The sequence below is a fragment of the Bos indicus genome, chromosome 13 (assembly GCF_029378745.1).
Source record: "Bos indicus isolate NIAB-ARS_2022 breed Sahiwal x Tharparkar chromosome 13, NIAB-ARS_B.indTharparkar_mat_pri_1.0, whole genome shotgun sequence".
Lineage (NCBI taxonomy): Eukaryota > Metazoa > Chordata > Mammalia > Artiodactyla > Bovidae > Bos > Bos indicus.
In genome coordinates, this window is record NC_091772.1 from 31,514,948 (window position 1) to 31,537,193 (window position 22,246).

At 36.7% G+C, this 22,246-nt stretch overlaps 1 protein-coding gene across 3 annotated transcripts in view; it reads right to left on the minus strand.

The window, feature by feature from the left end:
- CUBN (cubilin) overlaps window positions 1–22,246 on the minus strand; it is a 290,799-nt gene that overhangs the window by 189,654 nt on the left and 78,899 nt on the right. For all 3 annotated transcript variants that reach the window (XM_070800876.1, XM_070800875.1, XM_070800877.1), the window contains exons 21-27: window positions 21,990–22,206; window positions 18,040–18,170; window positions 5,812–6,004; window positions 4,336–4,496; window positions 3,725–3,906; window positions 2,658–2,814; window positions 1,122–1,309 (exon numbers count right to left, since the gene is read on the minus strand). In XM_070800876.1, coding sequence (XP_070656977.1) covers window positions 1,122–1,309; window positions 2,658–2,814; window positions 3,725–3,906; window positions 4,336–4,496; window positions 5,812–6,004; window positions 18,040–18,170; window positions 21,990–22,206 — 1,229 coding nt within the window. The remainder of the gene's footprint in view (window positions 1–1,121; window positions 1,310–2,657; window positions 2,815–3,724; window positions 3,907–4,335; window positions 4,497–5,811; window positions 6,005–18,039; window positions 18,171–21,989; window positions 22,207–22,246) is intronic.

Genomic DNA, 22,246 nt, shown 5'->3' on the forward strand with positions numbered 1-22,246 from the left:
CTGAAAGTTACACACACTGGATGGTGAAAGTCTTTGCAAGCAAGACTTCCTAAAATCACTGTCCATCTTAAAGAGAACGATACTCAATTATTAAGTTGTGGATAGAAGGGATACAGGAAATGTCCTAATGTTATCAGAGTGGGGACTGGCCTCTTAGAAAAGATCTCTAATGAAAACATTATATATGGATTAGAAGTATTATATGCTAGCATGGAGATGGAGATAAAGATGTGTTAAGTGACTCAAAAGTGATTTTATTAATGATGAGAACTAGATGTCAAAATATATGTAAACAGTCTGAGTAAAATTGTTTTATGAAAGTGGAAACTAACATTCTAAATTAATACAATGGCTTATAAAATATATAATTTTATATATGATTATATAATTACATTAATAAAGAAAGATAAGTAACCACCTAACTTTTCAATCTATACCTCCACAAAGTTGCATATTCAAATCAACAAAAAAGCTTTGGTAAATAAAATATCTTATCCTAAAAGTAGCATATTACCTTCTATTTGGAGGTACTTAATTTTCCAGCAACTTTCATTGCATAGCATTGTATACAGAAAGTTCAATAAATGCTACTTGTGGTCATTATTATAACAAATAGAAACTTCCAATTTACAAACAGAAAAATTAATTGAAATGAACTCAGGTGTAAAAATAAAACACAAGAATCAAAATCATGATTCCCAGTATCAGCTTAATTAGGTATTAAAGTCATGATATTTAAATACTTTCTGATCTCTCTTTATAAATAAGAACAAACAAAAAATAACCAACAAAAACCAGAAGTTTTTCTTCCGCTTCTGCATTTTTTAGGTAAGATGAGGTTACTCAGTCCAGAAGTTACATTGAAACCTTAAAACACAGGTAGTTTTAAGGTTTCATATAATTTAAGGTTTGCATATAATTTAATGGATTAAGTACCCTTATTATTAAGGTGATGCAACGAAAGAGACTTGAAACACATCTGTCCAAATACCATGTATAGTCAGCGTATTACAGACATATAGGACAGGGTGAATGGTTTGGTTCTGCAAAGCATGATAACTTACCTTGGCTTGCTAACTTGAACAGAAAATACAGTGATTATTTAGCTTCAGAACACATACCTCTAAATAGTCAGTGGAGCAGTTTGTGTAATATTCCAATTCAAATGCTAAAAACGTATAATTCACAGTGTTTCCAGTTGTTGCTTGGATGGTCCAGTTGCAACGTTGGTTGACCGAATAGGGATTTGGATAATGTATACTCTCTAAGGTGCCATAGGTTTGATTCACAATCACCACGTTATCACATGCTGGGAAAAATAACAATGACTGTTAACCACTATCATACGCATCATAATTGCCCCAAGATGTGTATGATTTTTCTATAGGAAAATATCTATGTTAAAAAGAAACATATATATGTGTGTATACACAAATACACACACACGCATACACATAAATAGACGCATACATACACAGGTAGTTGGTGCAGCATTTTTATATGGAAATGGTCTCCATTTAGAACAAATGTGAAATAATATTTAAATGAATTCATAAACTTTAAAGTGTCATGAAAATTGCCTGTGTTAAAACTGGCATCATGTTGCTGTGAATTGGTGCAGAGAATAGCATAGCCTGACTCACACATCAGTCTAATTTGTTTGTTTAGAAAAGTATATTAAACATTCTATGCTTCTGTTTTTCTAACTTTAGCATTTGGAAGAGACAGAAATCTTGACCTTTAAATTCAACAGTTTAGAAACACAAAGTCCTATGTGAGTGCTAAAAATGATTAACAACATGGCTTTGTTCAACATTCAAAAGTCAGCATGAAATTCATAATAAAGACTCTGTTATTCCTCTAGTTAGTCATCAGGAAGATTCAATTGAATAGAAGCAATGTAAAAGATTTGAAGAAGAAACGAAAACATTAAATTTTGAAAAAAAGTCTTCAATCCGATGGTGGCATTTTCTTTAGCTGAGTTTTCAACACGACCGTACTAGGCACTTCTACGTATGGCTAGTCTTGGGAGCCACTGCCAAATTCTACCAAACTTAATGACTTGAATGAGGCCTAGGCATGCCTTTTCTCCAGTCTTTTGCATATTGTATGATGTGTAATAAAAGAGAATGGGAAAATAAATGTATTGAAAAATTGTCGCTGAAAAATGTGGTTTGTAGTTGCATTTCTCCTACATTGCTTCTTGACAGGTGACTGGGACACCATTTGTAAGTCATTGAGGTCTACAGTTTCCCTTAATAAAATTTAAGTACCTTTTGAGATAGAAGACAAAAGCAATAGTGTTGGATAACTTTGTATAATAGAATAGTGTCCCATTATTGACAGTCCCAATTAGAAGACTATCATGTTTAATTCAAATGAAAACCCATTAGCTGCTAACCAGTTACACCAATCTTTAAATTGTGACTATCTAAGCAAATTCTTCTTCCAGCTTTCTGAGCTTACCACATGTGTTAGTTACATGACATTGTACTCAATGTGTAAGCATTTCTCCATCAAACAGAGTTAAACTTTTTCATAAGGAACTAAGATTTATTTCAGTTGCTCAAACTAATGGGTTACACTTCTTTCAATTTGCTTTGTTCAAGAGACTGAATACCCACTGCAGTCACTGAGCAACCAGTACACACACTTACTCTGCTGGTATTTAACCAGGAAGCCGCCTCCTTGCTGGCCTTCATCTGTCCTCAGTTTTAAAGACATGCTGTCTCCACTGGAACGGATGACAGATGGCTTCTCATTCCCACAAAGCCGAGTTAACAGATGAGAGCTGGTACTTGACCCATCATAGACCTTTAAGAAAACGTTTTATTGTTTGTTTGTTTGTCACGCCACAAGGCATGCGAGATCTTAGTTCCCTGACCAGGGATCAAACTTGTGCCCCCTGCAATGGACGTGCAGAGTCTTAATCACTAGACCGCCAGGGAAGTTCCAAGAAAATATTTTAAATGTCAGATGATTATGGCTGTAAACATTATCTAAATGACTCTGCAATTCTTGATAAGTGGGGAAGAAATACAAAATGATATAACAATAGAAGAGCCCTGAATCAAATATCTTATAAAATTGTATTTAAATGTCTATAAACCTGAGCTATGTACTCAAGCTGTGGCTGTATATAAGGGTAAGGGAAAGAACCTAGCCTGAAATGTAAAGATTGAAAATAAAGGATTGTTACATGTTTTTGAGACCATAGCTATTATCAGTAGTCTTCCTTGCTTTTTTATTTCATAGTTTATCATTTATGACACTTTAACACATTTTTTATTTAGGTGGTTATTTAATGGAGATGGTGACTTACTGGTACTGTAAAAAGCCCTGTTTTACTGACTTCAGTTATCTTTAATTCAACCTCTGACACAGTCCTCTAGATTGTTAGTTTTCAATACATATATACAAATCATGTAGATAATAACTATGATAAATCTCATAACCCCTTTCAGGAGATTTTTAACCGTATCTTAACAGTCTATATTCAATATATTTTAAAGACTTAGTATACCAAGCCATTCATTAATATATGCTGTACTTAGCAAGGTATTTTCATCAAATTTTCTTTTAATTTTTTATTTTGTTTAAATTTTTAATGTGGATATTGTTTAAATGATCCCTTTTCCTGAATCTCAGAAATAAAAAATGAGGCATCAACGTGCACTGGGCAAGATGGGAGCAGTGAAAGCTACAAGTGAAACTTCATACATACAGCCAGATAGTCTTGACTACAATTTGGATGATACTCCAAATGGAAGTCTTCAAACTCCAGCAGGAACGGACTGCCACGGCTGGCCTTCAGCCACCAGGAGCACTCAGAGCTGTGATAGTAGGGCATCGGGTAGTTGGGGGACGTGAATGTGCCGGTGGACGTGGTGAGATTGCCCCCACAACCTGCAGGAGAAAGACTGGGGATAACACACAGTCTTTTCTTTCTGTAAAACGGAATTCTCTTGTCTATTTCAAACTGGTGCTACTGTCACTCCCCTTAAAAACCAACAAAACAACCCTGCACCACCAAAGACTAGCTGGCTTAAAATGTCAATTCACATCAGTGTACTTTTCCTTTTCCCAACCAAGATGACCAGCTTGATGAACTATACCAGGGAATATGACATTTTCCCTTACTATGTCCTTCAAAAATAAAAACAAAAACAAAACAGCTAGAGTTAATTCAGAAATATTCACAATGTTGAAGTTTATTACAAATAGTACTGACAAAATACAGCTAGAAAAAAATAATATGTAACAGCACAGCAATCCAAGAATGAAAAATCCAATCTGATTGGACTCTCCAATAAAGGGCAAGTCTTGGCCATTTACCTGTTAAGGACCCATCCCAGTAAGCCGAGAATCCAGGCCCAGAGCCGAAGAAGTCACTCTTAAATTTTAACCATAACTTGTTACTGTGGGAGATGATTCTTGGAGGTAAATTTGAACCACAGTATTGCCCCAGGAGTGGTGAATTTTCATAGCCTCCATTCCTGTGACAAAATATAGGTGTGATCATTTATTAGGTTATTAGGTTATAATATAAACATTTAACATTAATTAACTTTGAGATCAAAAACAGATCCATTTGTGAGTCAACCTCTCTCAAAAATATTCTGAAAACAATTGCAAGCTTTCAGTTTTTCACTTTATTAAATAGCATGTGAATAACAATGAATAAAATCACCATCATTTATTGTTGACCTGACATTTTATACACCCAATTACAAATAGAGAAAAAGTACTCAATCTTCTCTCTTTCAAATAAAGCATCTGCCAAATGTATCACAGAACAAAAGATAAAGAAACAAAAATTATTAACAATATAAACAAATGTGGCTTAATTTTACAGAGAAACTTGAATGTTTTTCTAATTTGAAAGTTTTCAAAATGTAATATATTTGACATAGTTATGCATAGTTTTAAAAATACTTCCTTCCCTAAGAACTTTTGGGGTCTTAAATCTAGTTTACTATCTATAGTTTATATTCTGTATTTTCCAAGCCTAAAAAAAGATTCATTCAACCAATGACTGCTGATAATTAAGAAAATCATCTTATTTTAGCATTATATGGTGGTGGTGCTCAATCGCTAAGTCATGTTCGACTCTTGGCAGACCCATGAACTGCAGCATGCCGGGCTTCCCTGTCCTTCACTATGTCTGCTCAAACTCATGTGCATTGAGTTGGGGATGCCATTCAACCATCTCATCCTCTCTCACCCCCTTTTCCTCCTGCCGTCAATCTTTCCCAGCATCAGGGAATTGTGATTTACTGTTTAAGTAGCTTACTTTACATCAGAGAACTAAATTTATTATAAAATAGTATAAGATTCTAGCCTTTTGAAATGCCAAATAAAACCTTTAACACAGAAGGGCAACAAATTATTAGTCTAATTTAACTCACTGCAACGATCTGGAAATCCCATGGACACAGAAGCCTGGTGGGCTATAGTCCATGGAGTCGCAAAAGAGTCAAACATGACATAGCGACTAAAACAACAATAACAATCTGGGGAGATATTAATGTATACCTTAACTCACCTTTACTGCAAATATAACTTTAAAAAACCCATCCTTTCAAAGCAATGAAGAATTAACGAAAAAGCCTTGCACTGAAATTCACAAGCCTTTCTGTTTTCCTACTGCTAAGTCAGGTTCCAAACGACAAACTTTGTATCTTGTAAGAAAGAGCACAAAAAGGAGCTTCACAGAATATTTTCTATATTTTTTCTTATCCTTTCCAAGAAAAATTAAAAGTGAAAATAAATAAGAAAAAAAAAAGATTATGATGAAATAAAGGTGCTTACCTGATTTCCACATAATCTGCTACACATGTACTACCAATGGCATCCTCCAAGGAGAAGTTTGTGAAGTGTAACGCAATCTGTTGGCTGCTTTCCACTGTGATCCTATAAATGCATTCCAAGTTGTTGGGGTAAAAACCGGGGAAGTTTGGAGAAGTGAAAGTCCCAGATTCTTCTGTATAGTCGTTCAAGCATGCTGTAAAAAGAAACAGATCCCAAGAGGAAAAATAATTTACAAGATAATACATTTATAAGACATTTAGTTATATATACATCATTAATTTATGCTAATATATTTGATTTTCAATATGCCATTCTGGGATGTTCAAAGAATGACTTCCTTTCAAAACAAAGTTTTCGAAATCTCAAAGGCAAAAACAATTACTAATAGTAAACCTAAGCTATATGGTGGAAGTAGTTACATGTAACCACAACTTTTTGGTTCTTGAAAGTACTTTAATTTTTTCTAATCCATGCAAATTATCATAAACATTAAAAACTAGGCTTACCTACAGAAATCACAGGGGAAGGCTTAGTAATAATTCAGTTCTTTCAAACTTTCTTTCAAAATGGTTTTTGTCAAAGCACGCATTTATGAGAAATGACAAAACCAGTACTCAGCCACATGGGGATGAATAGGAGACAAGACCCGGGGATAGGAATGACCTTGAATCAATGCCCAGTTCAGATACCAGCAAGCTGTACAACCTTAGGCAACTTGCTCCACTGTTCTGAGCCTCATCTCAAAAATGGAGATGTAACTATTTTTGAGTATACACCCAAGGGTCATAGATAATACAAGTAAAGGACTTGAACATGGCATTGTTCATGCTTTATTGACTATGGCAAAGCTTTTGACTGTGTGGATCACAAAAACTGTGGAAAATTCTTAAAGAGATAGGAATACCAGACCACCTGACATGCCTTCTCAGAAATCTGTATGCAGGTCAAGAAGTAACAGCTAGAACTGGACATGGAACAACAGACTGGTTCCAAATAGGAAAAGGAGTACGTCAAGGCTGTATATTGTCACCCTGCTTATTTAACTTAAATGCAGAGTACATCATGATAAATGCTGGACTGGATGAAGCACAGCTTGAATCAAGGTTGCCAGGAGAAATATCAATAACTTCAGATATGCAGATGACACACACTTATGGCAGAAAGTGAAGAAGAACTAAAGAGCCTCTTGATGAAAGTGAAAGAGGAGAGTGAAAAAGTTGGCTTAAAGCTCAACATTCAGAAAACAAAGATCATGGCATCTGGTCCCATCACTTCATGGCAAATAGATGGGGAAACAGTGGAAACAGTGGGAGAATTTATTTTGGGGGGCTCCAAAATCATTGCAGATGGTGATTGCAGCTGTGAAATTAAAAGATACTTGCTCCTTGGAAGAAAAGTTATGACCAACCTAGATAGCATATTAAAAAGCAGAGACATTACTTTGCCAACAAAGGTTCATCTAGTCAAAGCTATGGTTTTTCCAGTAGTCATGTATGGATGTGAGAGTTGAACTATAAAGAAAGCTGAGCACCAAAGAATTGATGCTTTTGAACTGTGGTGTTGGAGAAGATTCTTGAGAGTCCCTTGGACTGCAAGGAGATCCAACTAGTCCATCCTAAAGGAAATCAATCATGAATATCCATTGGAAGGACTGATGTTGAAGCTGAACCTCCAATTCTTTGGCCACCTGATGTGAAGAACTGGCTCATTTGAAAAGACCCTATGCTGGGAAAGATTGAAGGTGGGAGGAGAAGGGGATGACAGAGGATGAGATGGTTGGATGGCATCACCGACTCAATGGACATGGTTTGGGTGGACTCTGGGAGTTGGGATGGACAGGGAGGCCTGGCGTGCTGCGGTCCATGGGGTTGCAAATGGTTGGACATGACTGAGCGACTGAACTGAACTGAACTGAACTGAACATAGTATGTGCTTAGTAAATGATAGAGATCATCACTACACTCTAAAATGGGATAGAGAAGTGCAAGAAAGGCAGAGCATAAATATGAGGAATAAATGAGATCATTCATATAAATCTTTTAGATAGGATAATTTTATTTCCTAAATAACTACTAGCTTTTCTACTTTACCAGTTTCAATTTGATCTATTCATCTCTTCATGCTCTCTAGTCACTGACCAACCCACTTAATCTCCTATGCCCTCCAAGTCTGAGGTATTTCTGAAAGAAAATCTGGTTTCAATGTATCTTCAACTGTATCTGGTAATAACATAAATCTAGGATCCCGGAGTAGACACAAGTCCCTGATGGGCAGGTTTTGGAGGAGAATAAACTATTATATTTTATGATGAATAAAAAAAGAAAATGAGGGTGGTTAGGTGTGCTATTTCCCCAAGTTGCTGCTGTATAACCATACTCAGAAAAGAAAAAAGGAACCATTGGCACAGAGGTGCACAGAAAACATTACAGGTTCTCCTATCATGTACAGCTCTCAGAATAACAAGCATTTACCACATAGTTGGTTATTTGATTTTAAACAGCAAGTAATCAAGGCTTAAATTATTGAAGGAGTTGACGGTGATATTTAACTTCAGGGATGAATGTTGTATACTTTTCTATAGTCTGCCAAGATGTTTCTTCAAGGGCCAAAGAATAATGGAAGGAAGAAAGGGAAGGAAGATCAGAAGAAAGGGAGGGAGGAAAGAAGGGAAGGAGGAGGGAAAAGACAGAGATAAAGCAGGGGAAAGCAGGAGCAGGGCTCTGTGTGAAGAGGTGGTATATTAAGTATTTCAGATCCAGTAAGGAGTATTACTAAGATAAAAATTCATGGATCAAATGAACATTAAATAAAGGCTGTGAAACAGTCTCCTTGAGCTGATGAACTTATAGACTGACCACAGACTCACTGACCACACCACATTCAGATAGCTTTAAGAATTTATTTCAGAATGCATATTGCTAGGCCTTGAGCAAACACAAAAAGAGATATCATTAAAAAGCCAAATAAGGACATAAAATAGAATACTAAAAATATTCTGTAAACCAAAGAGAAGACAGGAAAGTGGAAACAGAAGAAGGGCATCTATGAAAACCCCAAACTTAACATCATACTTGGGTAGTAAAGGACCAAGTGCTTTCCTGTCAAGATAAACAGCAAGGCCAGTATGTCCAATCTCACTCCTTCTATTCAATGTTATAGACGGTCCCAGTTATGGCAAAAGGCAAATAGAGAGAGACAGACAAACAGATAGTGAATAGGAAAAAATAAAACTGTCCTTACAGATAAGATCAATTGCCTATGTAAAATACACTAAGAAATCTACTAAAAGATACTGGAACTAATAACTGAGTTTAGTAAGGTTATAGGATATAAGATAATTATTCAAAAATCAATTTAATTTTCAAATACTATTCCAATAACTGGAAAATAAAATTTTAAATACCACTTACAACTGCATAAAAAGCATAAAGCACTTGACAGAAAATTTAATGGGAAGAAACAAAAATTCTACAGTGAAAACTTTAAAACATAGCTGAAAGATAATTCAAAAGATTTGAATAAATAGAGAAGTAAATATGATACTGGATTGGAAGACTCATTGTAAAATGCCCTTTGTCCTAAGATTCATCTATATATTCAATCCAATCTTAATCAAATTCCCAACAAGTTTGTATTTTTCTTTTGTTTGTTTTTTTGCTTCAGTTCAAATTGAAAAGATGATTCTAAAATTGTATATGGAAGTATAAAAAGCCTAGAATAATCAAAACAATTTTGAAGAATCTGGATGATTTACACTTCCCGATCTTAAGATAAACTATAAAATTACATAATATGAAGTAATAGAGTCTATTGTCATAGGGGAAAGATACATAGATCAATGGAATAGAACAGCCATTCCAGAAACTGACCCAAAGATACAAGGACAATTAGTTTTCAACAACAATCCAAAGGCAATTCAGTGCAAAAAGGACACTCTTTTCAACAAATAGTGCTTGAATGGTTAAATATCATTTGCTAAGCAAACAAACAACCTCGAATACATAACTCACATTACATAGGAAAATTAACTCAAAATGGGTCATAAACATAAATGTAAAAGCCTCACACCAAAAATCTTGCAGAAGAATCCGCAGAAAATCCTCACAACTTTAGTAGACATAGATTTTTAAGCAACATAAAAAGAAAAAAAGGAAAAACTAGCCATGAAGGGAAAAAAGGACATACTATTGCTCTTCAAACAATACCATTAAGAAAAAGAAAGGGTCAGCTGCACACAGTGGGAGACAATATGTGCCATACATTTATCTGAAAAAAGACATAATTGTATGTAGAGTATATAACATATGACAATAATAAACAGAAATGAACAAGATGATTTCAATGGACACTTCACAAAAGAAATATATGAATTGCCAATAAGCATGTAAAAAAGTACTCAGTCGTACTAGTCATCAGGGACATGTAAATTAAAACAATAACGAGGCACAACCATTGGTGGCTAAAATGAAAAGATTGACAATACCAAGGATTGACAAAAATGTGGAGAAAGTAGAATTCTCTTTCATTGCAGATGGGAACATAAAATGATATAACCTCTTTGGAAAAAAAGCTGGAAATTTCCCATGAAATTAAACACAGCATTACTATAAGACCTAGAAATTCTACCCTTAGAATTTACTCAAGAGAACTGATAATCTAAGTCCACAAAATACTTATACATCAATTTCACAGCAGCTTTTTTCATAATAGCTAAAAACCGTTAACAATCCAACTATCCAAAAACAAGTGAATGGATATCAAATTATGATACAGCCCTTACAATAGAAGACTATTCAGCAATGAAAAGAACTACTTATAAACAGGATGATATGAACAAATTTGAGAAGCATTATGTTTCTTATGTAAGAAGCCAGACATAAAAGAATGCACTGTGTGTTCCCATTCATATTTGCCTTTTGAATAGGCAAAATGAATACACAGGGATAAGCACAAGGTCTGCAGTTGTCGAGATGGAGGGTGGGGAAGCCCCTATAAAGGGACACCGGGACACCTTCTGAGACGATAAAAGTGTTCTATATTTTGCATGGAGTGGTGATGACATGGGTATACACACTTGCTAAAACTATGAATGAATTTTACTACATGGAATTACAAAATAAAAGTCTATGGGTTATTAAAAGGGTGAAAGTTCTGTTAAAAGACAAGTTGAGTTCTCTGAAGGATATCCAATAAATAATTTGGATATCTAACATTTAATAAATAAAGTTAAAACAGAGAAAGAAAAATATTTTGAAAGTACACATTTTATAAATATTAAATGATATAATATTTAATGTTAATATTTTTAGTTTTTATGAGATTCATGTCTGTAATTTAACAGAGAGAAAAACAGTGGTTCTCTAAATTTATTTGTTTCTTAAAAGGTTACTAAGTGCTTTTACCTAACACTGGAACATGTACAATGTTCATATGACAGTGTAAACTGCTCTTTGTAAAATAACATTGATATTGAGAAGTATGAGTAGGCTTATGTTTATAGGCAGTGTAATAAGAATATGCTAGGCTTTGGCTTCCTACTATGCTTTGCAATAAAGCACAAATAATTAAAGTTAAATATATTCCCATAAAAGGATATTTACATATTGTCATGATGCTTCTTACATCAATACAAGATCCAAACATGAAAAATGCCTTTTATTTATTTCTCGTGTACCCAAAGGGAAACTTATGCCCAATGGCAGTTTGCCCTTTATTACGGTCTAACAATACTGAGAAACTGATGAAAAAGAAAAGTCGATTTCTTCCATCTAATATATTCAACTGAAGTAGCAGTGAAAAGCACATCTCTGAAGATCAAAGATAGCTATTAGTGGGCCTCTCACAGCTTTCTTTCTGATCAACTTCAAAAAAAAAAAAAAAGTAAAAGAAGAAAAGAAAGTATACAAATGTTTTCCATGGATGACCATAAAATCACAAAGTCATATTTTTCTAAAAATGACAATGTAGGTCTGCCTCTACTAAGCACTTTTAAATAAGTTTTAGTAACATAGCATTCAGTTCATTATCAAAGGGGAAATTCAAAAACATGGATAATCCTCCAACTCCAAAAGCAATGATGCTATCATCACATATGATTTGGGTGACAGGACAAGGATAAACTGATCCTGTGGCTAGAAGTGTCTCTCCTAGGGAGACTCTAGATTATGAGTAGCTGTTCTACCACCTCCCTGCTTTGTCTTGTGAGATAACTAATGGGATTTCGTTGCTTAGTTGCTCAATTGTGTCTGACTCTTTGCAACCCCGTGGACTGTAGCACACCAGGCTTCCCTGTCCTTCACCATCTCCTGGAGTTTGCTCAAACTCATGTCCACTGAGTCAGTGATGCCATTCAATCATCTCGTACTCTGCCATCCCCTTCTCCTCCTGCCTTCAATCTTTCCCAGCATCAGGGTCTTTTTCTAATGAGTGAGCCCTTTGCAACAGATGGTCAAATAATTGGAGCTCCAGCTTCAGCATCAGTTCTTCTAATGAATATTCAGGATTGATTTCCTTTAGGATTGACTGCTTGGATCTCCTTGCAGTCCAAGAGACTCTCAAGAGTATTCTCCAGAACCATAGATCAAACTTATGTGATTAGCCAGTCACATTCATGAGCAACCTTATAGGCAGAGCTTTCTGAAATCATTTACAAAACTTCTGGGTCTGCATGAATCCCTATGACCTCAGATTTTCTAATTAACCCTGGGACTGTCATCTGCTTCTACTGGCATATTTGGTTTAACAATCCTCACAATGAAGACCTGAGAGAAGATAAAATTACAGGTTCCATTTCTCCACTAGGAAAGAAAAAGTCTCCCTAACCCAAATCTAACATTCACCTACAATTTTCTGCTAGGTGGTCACAGTAATGACTTTTTTCCCCATGTCAATGATCAATTCTAATGAATATGGATACAAGCTGAATCACTAAAGCAGCTATTGTAAAACTGTATTTGAATATCAGTAATTCTATTTTAAATCTGGCACAGTCATGGCCCTTTAGAGCAATTATGAACTTTTCACAGAAAATGTTTCATTTTATCTTCCCCAACTATATGAAACAGCCAGACATTCTAACCTTCACTTCTTAGAGATGAAGGTACAGATAAAGGAGCTGAGGCTCCGGGAGGTTAGGCTCTGAAAATCACTTAGTTCAGACAAAGCAAAGATAAAATTCACATCCAAGTCCTTCCTTTCCAAATCCTGTGTTCTTTAAAATCCCTGGTTTCTTTAAGCATGGAATGTCAATTTAGAAATGAAGAGAGGACTTCCTTGGTGGTCCAGCGATTAGGACTTCACCTTCCAAAGCAGAAGGTGGGGGTTCTATTCCTGGGTTGGAAGCTAAGACACCACATGCTTGGAGGCCAAAAACCCAAAACATAAAAAACCAGAAGCAGTACTGTAACAAATTCAATAAAGACTTATAAAAATAATAGAAATGAAGGTGAGTAGGAAACTAAGAATATCGCAATTAAATGTCTTATTTAGCATGTTTATTCTAAGAACTAAGAAATATAATAAATAAGATAAATCAGGCTTCCCTGCTGGTCCAGTGGTTAAGAATCCACCTTGAAATGCAAGGGACACAGGTTCTATATGTGGTCCAGGAAGATCCCACATGCATGGGGCAACTAAGCCTGAGTACCATAACTACAGAGCCTGGCTCCAGAGCCTGAGAGTTGCAAGCACTGAGCCTCCGTGCCACAACTCCTGAAGCCTGTGCACCTGGAGCCCATGCTCTGCAACATGAGAAGCCACTGCAGTGAGAAGCCCACACACCTCAACAAAGAGTATTCCCTGCTCACTGCAACTAAAGAAAGCCCACATGCAGCAACAAAGACCCATCACAGCCAAAAAATAAAATAAATCTCAAAAAAAAAAAATAAGATAAATCTACTGAGCTGGAGAGTGGTAGGAAACCCATACATACAGCAAAAAATATTAGAAAATACTGACCAATGAGAAAGTAAATCTTTAAAAGATCAATAAACTTACTAAAAACCTTTTACAGAGGGAAAATATCTGAATATCTCAAAGCAGAAAACACAGAAAGAATCAGAGAGGCTTGTGACTTGCCCCAAGCTTTCCAAGTTAGCAGCAAGGTTGGGACCAGAACCAAGGCTCTGACTATACCTTCAGCTGTCCTTTCACCAAATCATAGAAAACACTTTCCATCATGAGGAGTTACAGCCCAATCCACTATGAGATCTCAGTTGTAACTCTAGTAATTTATGTCCTAAGACATGACTTTCAGAATCTCTGATGAACTGCCATGTTTCATTAGAACCATCTGAATAGATTGCTAAAAACCTACCCTAGACCTATGTAACTCAGATTCCCTGGTGGCTCAGAGGGTAAAGAATCCGCCTGCAATGCAGGAGACCTGGGTTCAGTCCCTGGGTTGGGAAGATTCCCTGGAGAAGGGCATGGCTACCCACTCCAGCAATCCTTCCAGGAGAATTCCATGGACAGAGGAGCCTGGTGTCTACAGTCCATGGGATTGCAAAGAGTCGTACATGACTGAGCAACTAACACACACTCTGGTACCTGAACTTTTAAGAAGAAAACCCTACCTCAAGTTTCCAATGAATGCTCAAGTTTGAGAACACTGCTCTACTGGACTGAAGTTTTAAAACAGAAACAGAACACTCTCTATTCATGTCTTCTAAAGAAACCCTTGTTTGCCCTTCTGTTAATCATTTCTTGACTTCTCACTCTTAGATGTCTCTTCTGTGCTCAATTCCAGGGTGATGGATGAAAAACAGCACTAAACACCTGCCCGCAAAGTGAATCAACTGTGCATATACAAATATCTACCTTTTCTTAGATTCTTTTCCCATATGGATCATTACAGAGTATTGAGTAGAATTCCCTGTGCTATTGTCTATTTTATATATAGTATGTATATATGTCAATCTCAATCTCCCATTTATTCCACACTTTTAACAAATGTAGGTAGCAATCTAATAAGATAATGTCATGATCCACTAAGGAATCATGACTGTTTCAATGTCTGAAAAACACTAGACTGGACATTATACAGCTTTCATTTAATGTTAAAGTGGAAAGTGTGTCATGTACATTTCTCTCTTCTTTCTTAAATCCCCTTAAAGTCCTCTCGGTAGGATCATAGTAATGTATATGCAGTAGATGTTAACAGAAAATAAAATTACAGTTAAAAAACTAAAGGTACATCTCTCAATTACATTCTCTCAGAATTAAAATATTTTGTGCTTTAAATTAACAAATATTTAAAATCCAGTTTCATAAATCAGTTGCTAAGATATCCTTGAGGGTTTCTATCCGCAAAAATTTTCTTGTTAGTTCTTTGTCTCTCTTACCCCAGGCACATCTGGATGGAGGCAGAAACAGTGATGAGAGAAGGAGTCAAAGTAATGACCAGAAGTCAATCTCTTTCCGCCCAAACACATACTTAGGGGCTGACATCATAGCCCCATGGTACAAACTACAGATGGGAAAGTAACTGGATTCAAGTCAGGAAATTTAACTTTTATCAGATGAAGACAGGAAAGGCTTGAACAGAGAAACTCACACCTGTAGAGCCGAAGGACTAAAAGCCAACAATCCAACACCATCAAGATTGTGATTGCTCTAAAAATAACTTTTGCTAAAGCAATAAATAAGATGAAGACCACCAATTGAGCTTCCATTGACACTTCTCCCTGGTACTGTTGCACCCTGCAGACAACATCAAAAATAATATGATAGCTGAAAAGAAAGCACCCCACGACCTTGCTATTTCCAGGTGGGCTGCTCACTCAGACTCCGGCTGCCTGGACCCCCAGGTCAGTCTCCTGAGTCCAGCCCTTCCCTGAGCAGTCCTGCGGGGGCCCCTCAACAATTCATGAGGGCCAGCCACACATACCCTCGTCTGTGGGAAACTGAGACGGGCTTCAAATGGTAAGATGAGGGGCCATATGGCTTCCTGGATACAATCATCAGGTTGCTCTTTAGAATATTTGCCTGTGGGAGTCAGACCGATGAAATCATCCAGCAAAAGGCAGGCACACAGCGACCAGCCAGGCTCACTCAGGCTCAGCCAAGGAACAGAAAGCCAGCACTTCCTTGTCTGTGATTTCAGCCCTGTCTGGACGCAACAGCCAAGGTAGTGATTACCCTACAGGGAGGCCGACCAGAGTCTGCAGAGTTATCTGCCCCAGAAAGCCCTTCTCTTTCCTCACCTGTGTTTCCCTTTGTTTATCAGTTTCCTGTTCTGTCCAGCAGGCTTCTTGCCTTTTTCACAACCTTCTTATTTTATCTGTCTCTTATCTTTCTCAATTAAAATGTATCATACTCCATGCCAGATTACCCCCATTGCACTAGATACTGCTTTACAAATCAGTGTGATTTTTAGCAGAGCTGTGTTAGTCACTGTAGCGGCACTGCGAGCTGTTACAAAGATTTCCATAATATTTTAGGAGGTCCCACGTGCATCGTTTGTTATCTAAGTTACAGCTAGTTTATTCATGCAGCAAATTAAACTTGTGTTCACAGTTGATTAAAGGCAGAAGACATCCCAAAGATCATCAAATCCAACCCCTTAATTTTACAGATGAGAAGACTATGGCCCAGAGAGTTCAAGTGACTTGCTCCAAATCTGAATCTAATATTCAGCTGTGGTTTGGGCCAAATATATGAGGCAGATAAAACCACAGGAGTATGGAAAATTGTGTGCATACTAGGATTTCTTGAAAAGCCAGTTTTGGTCAGTGGATGTTAAAAATCTGAACGAAGTCCAGTAAATATGTCAATCATATAATGTAACCTACTGGAATTGCCAGGGATTCAATTTCTCAGGTGCTGGAGCTAAATAATAAACTGCCTTGAGAGTGGGACCCACAGGAGAGAACGGTGTATAGCTTTCTCACAGTTGGGATCCTGGAGAAATCTAAAGCCATGCTTCTAAAACAGAACTTGAACTATTAGAATACAGCCTGAAACAAAGAATCAGGGTCAGATGCTCTGAGAAGAAACAAGTGAGAAACTGAGAGGGACTCCAAGTAGATTAACTTACCTTTTTTTTTTAAAGGGAGTGGGAGCTTTAAAATATGAGAGCCTGGGGTTTCTGGATGCAGGAGTGTCAGCAGGAGCGCATATGGCACAATGAAACACTCTCAGTACTTTCTTAAGCAACAAAGAATTGCATGCTTCTGGGACAATTCAAAGGTGTGAAATGCTTGGGAGACTTAGTCACATACCCCCATATGTCATAACTGCACAGTATTTTGTTCCATGAGCTATCTTTCTAAATACTATGCAAAAGGAAAACCCAGACTCCCTAAAAATGTGTATATCCCAGTGGCAACATGAACCTAAGAAAACACGTTTATTGCTGCTGTTTGGTCGCTAAGGCTTGTCCAACTCTTTATGACACCATGGACTATAGCCTGCCAGGCTCCTCCGTCTATGGGATTATCGAGGCAAGCACACAAGTGGGCTGCCATTTGCTCCTCCAGGGGATCTTCCTGACCCAGGGATCGAACCCACATCTCCTGCATTGGCAGGCAGATTCTTTACTGCTGAACCACCAGGGAAGCCCTAAAACCCATAGTTTCTGGGGCCAGCTAGGAACATCTCTGGTTTACCTATGACCTCAAAGACCCTGCTGGCAAATGGTGCTTGTTTCCTACACTGCATTGACAAAGAGCAAAGTAATGATGAGAATTAAGTAATAGAAAAATATAATAAAAGGAATAAATGCTGAAAAGTTTCAATTTCATTAGGTCAAATTTAGAAATGTATATTCTAACAAGAAAACTTCCATTTTCTGCCATAGAATTCCATGTAGTGTAATGGTTTCTAACTCTGTTTTTGTCCTTTTTCTAATTTCTTAAATTTTTGGTCTCTTTGGTAACATTTAATTTTGATAGAAATTTAAATTCAACAGAAAAGTTGTTAGGAATAGTTCCCAAATTCCTTTCACTTAGATTTACTACATACGTATATTTTGCTCCCATTGCTTCATTATTCCTAAAAACATAAACATTTTCTTACACAACCATAGTACAATTACCAAAATTAGAAGATTTAGCACTGATAAAATACTCTTATCATTACTCTATGTTTAACATGAAAGCCACTTAAGTCACTACACTTTATTATAAAAGCATCTTTCTTTATATAGCACAAATTTTGGCATAAACTATTCTTATGGTACTATTTAGTAAGAAAGTAAGTGAAACCAAGCATACAATGCTGTTTTCTCACCTGCTGAGGCATCAGTTGCTTCATAGTTTATTAGAAAGCCTTCATAAGCAAGATCAGAGTCAGCCACAAATGTAAGCCTTACTGAGTTGTCATTACTGGTAAGAGAGGGCGGAATAGATTTTCCACAATATCTATTTGGAACCAAGAAAGAACACAGATTTAAAAACTTTCAGGATGCTCAGAATGACATACCCCAAATTCAGTTCAGTTCAGTTCAGTCGCTCAGTCGTGTCCGACTAGGACATGTTAAAAAAACACAATAATAATATCCTATATTAACCTTAAAAAACAAATTTATTTCAAGCACAAAGCATATACAAAGTTGCTAAAGATCATCCAAACTCACAGCTACTTCCTTTAGACGGTTTTATGTATGTGCCTAAGTGTGTGACATGTCATATAACATAATTTTAATGAAATTAGAAATTCTGAGCTACAGTAGGTAACCATATAGCATATTAATGAACTTATTAATAAAAATATAATAAACTTACTTATACAACAAAGGAAAATCATGTATTATAAACTCATAGCACAGACTCTAGAGTCAGCTCTATCCCTTACAGGCTTTATGATTTTGGACAGATGTCTCAGTTTTCCCATCTATAAAATGGGGATGGTGATATGACGTACTTCAAAGAGTTGTCCTGAGAATTGTATGAGTTAATACACTGTATATAAGGAACTTAGAACAGTGTCTAGAATAGTTAGCCTTATACAGGTGAACTCTACTATCTTTACAATACTGGTCCCTGCAGAGGTAAGAGTTTGATTGCTAATCCATAGCAAATTTTTGCTGAAGAAAGCAATTTTTACTCGGGAAACCCATTCTATAAGACATCATGTTGTGAGCTCTTATCTAGAAACACTTGTGAGAGAAATGACTAGAAAATCAAAATCTCAATTCAAAGAACACTTGGTAAAAGCAAAGGAATGACAGGAGGAAAAAATAGAAACCAAAATAAGACAAAGTATTAAACATGGGAAATGGATGAGTTAATTTCTGAGGCAGAAAAAGGAGGGAAAATGGTGTATAATACCATTTCAGTGTAAAAATGATTTAATATCTTAATCAAAACAAAGGTAGATGAATTAATATTCTATATGTCTCTCTTTTGAACAACAACAACAACAGTTTATATCATTCAGCAAAAAATAGGTAATTTTCAGTGATTAGGAGTCAAGTACCAACCATAAAAAAGAAGGAATTCTAAAAGTTTAAAGATTAAGACAAGGAAGAGCAAAAAAATGAAGAGGGAGAATAAAGTTAGGGGAAAAAATAAGTGTAAGGAAACAATGGATAAGGAAAAAAATGTTTAAAAAATGGATGAGGAAAAAGAAAATGAAATACAAAAAAAGGGGGGAAAGGGAATCAAGAGATATCTATGCCCAACAAAGATGTAATAACAGGGGCTAGATTTACATAATCTTTTTTTCTGAAACAACTGAAAACCTGGACAAAATAGATAAAAACAATGGTTCTCAAGACACTAGATATCAAGCAGTGGAAGACAATAACTCTTCAGAGACAGGAGACAAGTGAATAACAATGATCAAACTGTTTCTGAGTAACTTAACTGCATCCAAAAACAAAACCCAAGAATACTTAGAGTAATACAGTAGTGTCTGGTACACAAACACAAAACTGAAAATGTCTGTCATCCTATCAAATATTGGTGTTCAGTCGCTAAGTCGTGTCTGGCTGTTTGTGACCCCATGGACCGCAGCACACGGGGCCGCTCTTAGTCATGTGCACTGAGTCAGTGATGCCATCCAACCATCTCATCCTCTGTTGCCCCCTTCTCCTCCTGCCCTCAATCTTTCCCAGCATCAAAATCCTTTCCAAAGAATTGGGAATATCAAGTATTACCAACTATGAAAAGAAGGAGGAAAGTATAACCCATATTGAGAAGAAAACTTCCTCAATCATACTATAGCGAGAAGGACTGAATCAGCAAAGACATCAAAATATTTATAACTGTATCCCACCAATTTAAGATGCTAGAAGGAAAAAATTAATATGTAAAGTAGGGATGTGAAATAAAAGATGGCCTCACATGGATTTCCAGAAGTGAAAATTACAATGTCTGTGATGGAAAAATGTACTTGGTAGGATTGATAGCAGAATAGACATTATAGAAGAAAAGATTGGTGCATTTGAATACAGAGCGATACTTTCCAAAATGAAATGCACAAAGACAAACTCAAATAAACAGAGTATCAGTGAGTTGTGGGACAGTATCAAATGGCCTAAGATAGGTGCAATTAGAGTTCCAAGGGCAAAAGAGACTAAAAAAGCACTTCAAGAACTAACAGCCCCCAAATTTTCAGATTTCATTAAACTATTAATCCTCAGACTAAAGGAACTCAACAAAATATGCTGACTGAGAAAAGTCAGATGAAAAATGAGTATATACAGAATGAGTCTGCTTTTATACAATTTCAGATACACAAACTGACTTACAGTGATAGAAAGCAGTGCAATGATTTCCTGGGGTTGGGGAAGAGGGGCAGAAATGAAGACTTATAGAAGGTTTGAAGGCAGGAAGAAGGTGTGAAGGTGATGGATATGAGCACTGTTTTGATTTTGGTGATGCCTTCATGGGTATATCCTCATGTCAAAAGGTAATTACTAATGCCCAAGGCTACACGGAAAAAGAAAGAGCGTTCCAGAAAAACATCTATTTCTGCTTTCTTGACTATGCCAAAACCTTTGACTGTGTGAATCACAATAAACTGTGGAAAATTCTGAAAGAGATGGGAATACCAGACCACCTGACCTGCCTCTTGAGAAATCTGTATGCAGGTCAGGAAGCAACAGTTAGAACTGGACATGAAATAACAGACTGGTTCCAAATAGGAAAAGGAGTACGTCAAGGCTGTATATTGTCATCCTGCTTATTTAACTTATATGCAGAGTACATCATGAGAAACACTGGACTGGAATCAAGAAAAGCTGGAATCAAGATTGCCGGGAGAAATATGAATAATCTCAGATATGCAGATGACACCACCCTTATGGCAGAAAGTGAAGAGGAACTAAAAGGCCTCTTTATGAAAGTGAAAGAGAAGAGTGAAAAAGTTGGCCTAAAGCTCAACATTCAGAAAATGAAGATCATGGCATCCGGTCCCATCACTTCATGGGAAATAGATGGAGAAATAGTGGAAACAGTGTCAGACTTTATTTTTCTGGGCTCCAAAATCACTGCAGATGGTGACTGCAGCCATGAAATTAAAAGACGCTTACTCCTTGGAAGGAAAGTTATGACCAACCTAGATAGCATATTCAAAAGCAGAGACATTACTTTGCCAACAAAAGACCATCTAGTCAAGGCTATGGTTTTTCCAGTAGTCATGTATGGATGTGAGAGTTGGACTGTGAAGAAGGCTGAGTGCCAAAGAATTGATGCTTTTGAAGTGTGGTGTTGGAGAAGACTCTTGAGAGTCCCTTGGACTGCAAGGAGATCCAACCAGTCCATTCTGAAGGAGATCAGCCCTGGGATTTCTTTGGAAGGAATGATGCTAAAGCTGAAACTCCAGTACTTTGGCCACCTCATGTGAAGAGTTGATTCATTGGAAAAGACTCTGATGCTGGGAGGGATTGGGGGAAGGAGGAGAAGGGGATGACAGAGGATGAGATGGCTAGATGGCATCACTGACTCGATGGACGTGAGTTTGGATGAACTCGGGAGTTGGTGATGGACAGGGAGGCCTGGTGTGCTGCGATTCATGCGGTCGCAAAGAGTCGGACACGACTGAGCGACTGAACTGAACTGAACTGAAGGCTACACAGTAGTGAACAATGATATAGAAAAGGTCACTGAGAAGTGTGTTGATCTCACTTATTTTTTATAACACAACATGGTGGATGTTAACATCTTCTACAGAAGCAGGAACACAAGAAAGCAGGAAACTTTCATGTTAAAAAGCAAAAAATAAACTATTCTCACCTCCCAAGAAATGTCTGAGAACCAGTGTCATAAACTTCTAGATAGTCCTTTGTGCAATTGTAATGAAACTCCAGATGAAATTCTCTGAATCTCAGATGAATCAGGTGACCAGGTTGGACTATGATATGCCAGGTACAACTGATGCCATGGGGGTAGATATTTGGATAGCCAGGACTTTGAATGCTTCCGGTTGACTCTGTAAGAACTTTTCCACATGCTGTTGAAATAAAAGTAATAATAATTATCCAAGTTATTTT